Source organism: Nicotiana tabacum, chromosome 24 (assembly GCF_000715075.1).
Source record: "Nicotiana tabacum cultivar K326 chromosome 24, ASM71507v2, whole genome shotgun sequence".
NCBI lineage: Eukaryota > Viridiplantae > Streptophyta > Magnoliopsida > Solanales > Solanaceae > Nicotiana > Nicotiana tabacum.
Genome location: NC_134103.1, coordinates 78818951 through 78826388, shown reverse-complemented (window position 1 = coordinate 78826388; position 7438 = coordinate 78818951). Strand labels below are relative to the sequence as shown.

The 7438-nt window shown below is 39.4% G+C and overlaps 1 protein-coding gene across 1 annotated transcript; it reads left to right on the top strand.

Moving 5' to 3' along the window:
• The first annotated feature begins 965 nt into the window (after positions 1–965).
• LOC107760448 (non-specific lipid-transfer protein 2-like) lies at positions 966–2374 on the top strand. The gene is made up of 2 exons (XM_016578495.1): positions 966–1448; positions 2118–2374. The coding sequence occupies exons 1-2, from the start codon at positions 970–972 to the stop codon at positions 2125–2127; spliced, it is 489 nt and encodes a 162-aa protein (XP_016433981.1). The 5' UTR covers positions 966–969; the 3' UTR covers positions 2128–2374.
• The last annotated feature ends 5064 nt before the right edge of the window (positions 2375–7438 follow it).

Genomic DNA, 7438 nt, shown 5'->3' with positions numbered 1-7438 from the left:
TGCACTTGTCTGGCTAATATTTATTTAGAGTAAATCTTGGTTAAACTAAACATTATAGGATTTGGCTCACCTCCTGTACAGAATCTCTCCATTTTTGTCAATGCACATTTAATTTAATGATACTTGTGCTCTTTCGGATCTAAGGGCCAAGGTTTATTTAGAGTAAATCTTGGTTAAGTTAAATATTCTTTTGCTAGGTTAGATTTAAATTGGAAAGAGAAGATAGTAATCCGAAAATTTTGCTAGAAAATTTCGTTCTGATTGGGCAGACAAAATTAGTTAGTCAGAGAGGAAAAATATTTTCTTGCCAAGATTAAAACTAAAAAATCCTATATTTTTTCATTTGTCATCTTTCAGATCTATGGGCCAGAGTTTATTTAGAGTAAACCATGGTTAAACTAAATATTCTCTTGTTGGATTAGGCTTTAATTGGAAAGAGAAGATAGCTATCCAAAATTTTGCTAGAATTTCTTTCTGATTGGAAAAATATTTTCTTATCAAGATTAAAACTTAAAGATCCTATATATTTTCATTAATCAAATATTCTCTTTGACTAACTAATTTTGTCATTAAATGAAAAAATATAATAAGATTTTTTAGTTTTAGTCTTGGTAAGAAAATATTTTTCCTCTCTGACTAACTAATTTTATCTGTCCGATTCGAACGAAATTTTATGACAAAATTTTCGGATTACTCTCTTCTCTTTCCAATTTAAGTCTAATCCTAGCAAAAGAATATTTAGTTTAATCAAGATTTATTCTAAATAAATCTTGGCCCTTAGATCCGATAGAGGACAAGTTTGGTTAAATTAGATGTGCATTGACACGAAAATGGAGAGATTCTGTACGGTGAGCCAAATCCATTTAATTATAGGTAGCGACACCTAATTTTATGTACTACTAAAAGCATTGAATTTAACCCAACTACCAACTAATTCTTTCACTCCTCCATTTGGCCGACCATTAATTTATGTCCAATAATTCTCTCTCTATAAAAAACCCTAAGGTCTCACTAGCTTTTGTACACAACACTCAAGGCAATAACATTTGTAGTACTATCCCCCTCTACTTTGTCCAAACTACTCTCTATTGTTCTCTAATTTTTCTTTTAAGAATGGAAATGGTAAGCAAGATTGCATGTTTCGTGGTTTTGTGCATGGTGGTGGTTGCACCCCATGCAGAGGCACTGACCTGCGGCCAGGTTCAGTCTAGCCTGGCTCCTTGCGTCCCTTATTTGCTGGGCCGCGGCCCTTTGGGGGGTTGTTGTGGCGGCGTTAAACGTCTGTTGGGTGCTGCTCGCACCCCAGCGGACCGAAAGACTGCATGCAATTGCCTGAAATCAGCCGCTAATACTTTTAAGGGCATTGATATGGGCAACGCCGCTCGTCTCCCTGGTACTTGTGGCGTTAACATTCCCTACAAGATCAGTCCCTCCACTGACTGCTCCAAGTATGTTTTTCACTTTCTTTTCTTTTTATTATGAGTTTACGATCTCTTCATTTACATTGTAAAGAATTTTTGTAAGATCAGGTTAAATTTGAACTACAACAAGAAGTAACTTTTTATGGTAACATAAAAAAATAAAGTAATGCTATCAAATTATAACTGATATGATAATGTAAAAAAACTTAATCTCCTTTTGCTATCCTTACACTACCCATATTTTCATTCTTACTTCAATTTTACTTTTCCGGCTCCACTTTAATTGATTTTTTTGCCCTTTTTTATAGTATAGTACATTATTTGATTATAACTGATATGATTTTTTTGATATCAAGAAAGAACTAAAAAAATTTTCCAAAGTTGTCCCTGGAGTAAAGAGTTGGACTATCTGTTATTTTTAATGAACAAATTAAAGAGATAATAAAAGTTAATATGATTAATTTTATTATTAATTAATATTAAAAAGCGAACCCCTTAATATGAGTGAAAACAACCAAATAATCAATTAAAGTGGATCGGAAGAAGCAATCACTTGAAAGTGGTGTAACATGATACATAATCACATATTTATACGACACTGAATTGGCTGGTAAGTGAGAAGATTATTATTCATAACCAGTGCGTTTTTTTTGGTGTGCGTATGGGGTTAATGTTGGTTTTCATGTGACAATGCAGGGTCCAGTGAGGTTGATGAAAGATGGATCACTTTTCCACTAGGATAATTTAGTAGTAGCGCAATCATGTGGAGAAGAAGAATAAGAGTGATCGAGTTTGATCCTGCTTATGGATCCATTTCGATTTTGTGTTTGTTGTCTCTCTATTTTCTGTCTTTTGTCTTTTGGAGTAGTCAGAGTCTTGTAATGAAACTTCAACGGTTGGTTGTATTACAATCCAATCAGCTTGATAATACATCTCTATTTAATTTCTAAGTACTTAATGTCTTAATTCCTTCTCTCTGTTCTGCTTTATTTTTCTTGTTTTTTATTTTTTTCATTTAATTTTATTCATTGATGGTCAAAAATTATTTACATATACAATCAGCTAGGTTGGATAATAACTGCTTTTCTTGAGTTGATTGGTCTCGGAAACAGTCTCTCTACCTTCACAAGGTAGAGGTAAGGTTTGCGTACACACTACTATCCCTACATCATTTGAGGGATTTCAATGCGTATATTATTGTTAAGGTTAGAACTTGAGTTGACAATCTAGACGTACGAAGATATATATTAATTAATGCTGTAATAAACCCCCCATCAAAGAATAGTATAACTCAAATTTCGAAAATTAAACGAGTTATAACTAATAAAATAAAATGTGACTAATAAAACACATATGAGAGGCACCACAACAAAGAGATCACTACAACGGTGGTGATAATATGTTCTCACAAGTCACAATGGTCTAAACGTCGTCATCCGTATTATCGTTACTTATATAAGCAAAAAATAGTCGCAAATAGTCAACAAAAAAAATATTAGGACTGAGTCGTACTAGTGAATATTTCAGTTTCGCGGCGCCACATCGAAAATATCTCGTTAGCGATTATGTTCACGTAAACAAAAATATAATAGTAGACCTAAGTTGCTTTTCATGTGAACAATTTTTTTACGGCAATGTCAATGACGTGACAGCCAATGGCGGATCTACAAAAAGTGTTATGGGTGCTTAAGCACCCATTTTCTTTGGCCAAACTTAATAGATTTATATAGGTAATTATCAAAAAATCTAAATAAGTATTGAGTAAGCATCATGTTTATCCGAAAAATGGATAGAGTTGATTTTTTACGTAGTTCTCAGGATACGTGATATAACTTGGCACAAATCGAAAAGTAAGTAGAAATATATTGAGTATTGACTGTATAAAGAATGAAATACAAACCAAACTGAGTGGAAAACGGTTTATGAATGAGCAAGACGAATCAATATACAAATACCAAAAGGATAATCTCTATTTGAATATCAGTATGTTTTTCTCTATGAATATCAATAATATGAGAGTGTATGAATGCCTTAATCTTGGATCCCCCCACAGAAATAGTAGTTATCCCTCTTATAGTGGAAGAATTCTACTTTAGATATAATTAAGAATATATAGTGGGGATCCCACGAAAGATTAGCTTTTCCCTAATTCCCGCCGAGATTCTCTCCCTTAGTGTATCTATAACGGTTCTTGTCTCTTAGCTCGATCTTGGTCGGATTTGGTATTAGTCAATTTTCAGATTTAGAGCTCGATATTAACTCGAGCTCGATATTGACTCAAGCTCAATATTGACTAGGAGCTTGGTATCGAATCAGGATTGATATTGGTCGGTCTCTGTCTCTTAAGCTCGATGACACTGCTTCACTTCATGGTTCGATTTGGACTCGAGCTCGTAAATGACTTCGAGCTGGGTATTTGATCGGTCCCAAAATTTTGAGCTTGGTAACCTGGATTCAGATCTCATCTTGATATTATGAAGATGACCTTCGGTCCATTATGTTTCAATCTTGACTAATCATACGAAGGTCGAAACCGGTTTTGGCCGTATACAGATAGTCCCCTCGTTTCTCGGGAAGAATGTGGAGAGAAATGACATGATTTTCCAACGGTATAACAAGATATACATAGAAGTTTGCATCAAGCCCGACCATGATGTACGTGATAGATATCCCGTCTGTTCAGTTACCAAGGCATTAAATACGTGTCAGATGATGGTCGGCCATTGCTGATATTGAACCGTCATTGTCAACCCTATAAATAGTTCCTCTTTTTACCATTTTTTACTTTTACATCTCCAATTTTCAAATCTATAAGTTTTTTTTCACGTCTTCTGAGTTCTTCATCTGTAAATCTGTGATTTTCACTGCAAAATCCTTCTTCAGAACACAAAATCTTGTCATCTTCCTCTATCTTCAATCTTCAAATCCAAATGGCGAAAACGTCAAAAATCGTTCTTCAAGAAGAAAAAGCTTCTTCTTCGCGGCCCGTCGGCGATAAAACACCGGTGGAGCCACGACCTGATGAGTGTGTTCCCGGGGGGGTATGTTCTTACCTCTGATTTTAAGATCGACAAATCCTCGCCGGTTCCCGATCGATGCGAGCCAGTATCGAGGTATATGTGCTCGATAAACGAGGGACATCTTAAACAGTTGAGGAAAGATTGTAACAGGGAGAACAAAGAAGTGATAATCCCTGCTCCCGAAGAAGATATTACTACTCATGTGAAAGGATTTTTAAGTGTTTATACTTACCCTTTCACGTTGGGCCCACTCGACTCAGTTTTCATCAATTTTTGCCGCCAATACCAAATAACCCTAGGCCAAATCCATCCTTCTTTTTGGCGGATCATTATTGTGATCCGCTTCTTTGTGAACAAAGTTGAGGGGATGCCTTTCACCCTCGACCACCTCTTTAGATTGTACAGCCCCCGCCTCTATCGTGGTGGGTTAATAAAACTCCAACGCCGGGCTAACAAAGTGCTGTTCTCGAGCATAGATGAGGACAAGGACCGATGCTGGATGGGCAAGTTCATTTGAGTGAAGACTTCCGACCTAATTCCGGCCCCGAAGATGCCATTTCCCGAGGAATGGAACATGAAGTGTAAATATAATTCTACTGTTAGCTCCTATTGTTTTGCTCCTTTGTTTCTTTCTCACGGATATCCTTTTTTGTGATGTAGCGGTTGCTTGGATGCCCGGTGTTATTCCTAACCTTGAGAGCTGGGTACGGGACCTGGCTTCGACCTCCACATATGCCGAGCGCTCGTGGCGCGACTTATCAAAGGGCCGATGGGAGGCTAAAACTCATGGTAAGCCTCTTTCCCATGTCTTCGATGCTTCGAACAAAATGTCTTTTTTATACTTAACCAATTTTCTTGCGTGTAGGCCTGGGCAAAGATGCGGTCATGAGGCCCTCGTCTGGCGAGGAAGAGACTTCGGCCCCGGTTCCGAAACCGGTGAAGGACAACAAGAAAAAAGGGCCTCTACTTTCGAGGATCCAAAACTTAAGACAAGGACGGCTCGTAAGCCGAAGAAGAATACCATCCCTTTGACCGAAGAATCAGTTCAACATCTAAGGGATGAAGATGACGAAGAAGAAGAAAACGACGGGTCCATACTGGTGGCCCGAGTGAAGAAAACCATCGATGCCCCACAGGCAGCTGGGTCGATGGCGGTTGATGAGGTTCCATCTCGAACTGAGGGGATATCGGAGAAGGACTCGGACAAAGTCCCAGAGTCATTGGAGATCGAGGATGCCTCCCACCGAAGTCAACAAACGGTGGGTATATCTGAAGCGGCTGACCCTAAAGCTCTTCGAACTGAGGAGAACGCCCCAAGCAAGTCGCTTGGGGATATAGTAATCGGAGACTCGCCTACTCTCCCTTTTTTTTCCGAAGGGGCAATTTGGGAGGCCCGAGCTTTGGGGACCATCGAGGTAGATGGGGCCTATGAGGGAGAGGAACCCTTTCGTGATTTGTTTACTAGTATCGAGGATGCTGCCAGCCCAAGTGATGCGTCGGGTTTTTTCTTTGAGGTTCAACGAGCCCTGAATTAGATAAGTCTCGATTTCCTTTGTTGATGTCATATTTTTCCATTTTCTGCCTAACTTTTTCTCTCTTTCGTATAGGGTTTAGCTCTTCATCAAGAGGAGTTTTCCATGTCTCAGGCAGAGCTGAGCCGACGTGAGGATGACTTTCAAGGGCTTTCGGAGGAGAGAAATGCCCTCAAAATCCTTAGTGGGTAGAAAGAGGAAGAGATCAAATATCTTCGAGCCAAGTTGGCCAAGGCTCACCAAGATCAGACAGACCTGATCGAGCAGGTAATGAAACTTTTAAAAGCTCATGGTCTCGACTCGGGAACGGTGGCTAATATTTCAATCTTATAGCTGCAACAGAAGATCGAGAGGATCGAGCAGTTTCGTGAGGAGGTCGATACGATAACGGCGGAGTCCTTGGGATGGAAAGAAGGTATGGACCATCTTGCTGCAGAGAAAGAGACCGCTAGAGCTCAATTATCATCGGTCGAAAGTCAACTTCAAGGCATGAAGGAGAAGAGCTCGGCTCAAGTAAGAAAAATAGAGGAGCTCGAAGCTCGGTTAGCTTCCGAATTTGCCAAGGCCGAGAAATCAAAGGCCGATGCGGATGCAATCATGGCCGTCTATCGGGACGATGCTGAAGCCGCTCATGTACAAGCGAGAGAGGCAGCCGAGTCCGCTCAAACTCGAGCACATTGGGTTGTTGAACTCGCCAAATGCCAATCTCGGAGGGAAACCCTCGAGGAGATCCATGCCCGAGGTTTCGACCTTACCAAAGAGATACTAAAGGCTAAAGAACTTGAAGCCGATGTTGGGGCCTTGGCTTCCGATGACGATGATGATGACAACGAGAGTGGGTCTGAGAGCGGGGTGGAGCCTGATGGAGAAGAGACTACCCCTGGAGATAATCAGGAAACTTAGGATTCTATTTTGATCTTTTTGTGTAGGGTCCTGATCGGACCTTGTAAATACTCTATATATATATATATATATATATATATATATATATATATATATATATATATATATATAAAGATCTTTTCCTTTCCCGACTTGTCTTTGTTTAATTCTTTGCCTTGTGAAGATTTTGTTTCATTCATGCCTTTTGAAAGTTTTCATAAGTTCGAGGCTTTAGGAAATTTGATCGAAGTCGGACCTTGTAGTCTTTATAACCGAGTGAGTGTTTGCTCGAACTCGAAGTAAGAGTGGCCCTTAGGCTTTATGGTCAAGTGAGTGATTGCTCGAACTCGGAGTAAGAGTAGTCCTTAGGCTTAGTATTCGAGTGCGTGATTGCTCGAACTCGAAGTAAGAGTAGCCCTTAGGCTTAATAGTCGAGTGAGTGTTTGCTCGAACTCAAAGTAATATAGCCCACAGGCTTAGTAATCGAGTGAGTGTTTGCTCAAACTCGAAGTAATGTAGCCCGTAGGCTTTATGGTCGAGTGAGTGTTAGCTCGAGCTCGAAGTAAGAGTAGCCCTTAGGCTT

Excerpts from the sequence above, each read along its gene's own strand:
- LOC107760448 (XM_016578495.1), top strand. The coding sequence starts at position 970 with ATGTCCAATAATTCTCTCTCTATAAAAAACCCTAAGGTCTCACTAGCT.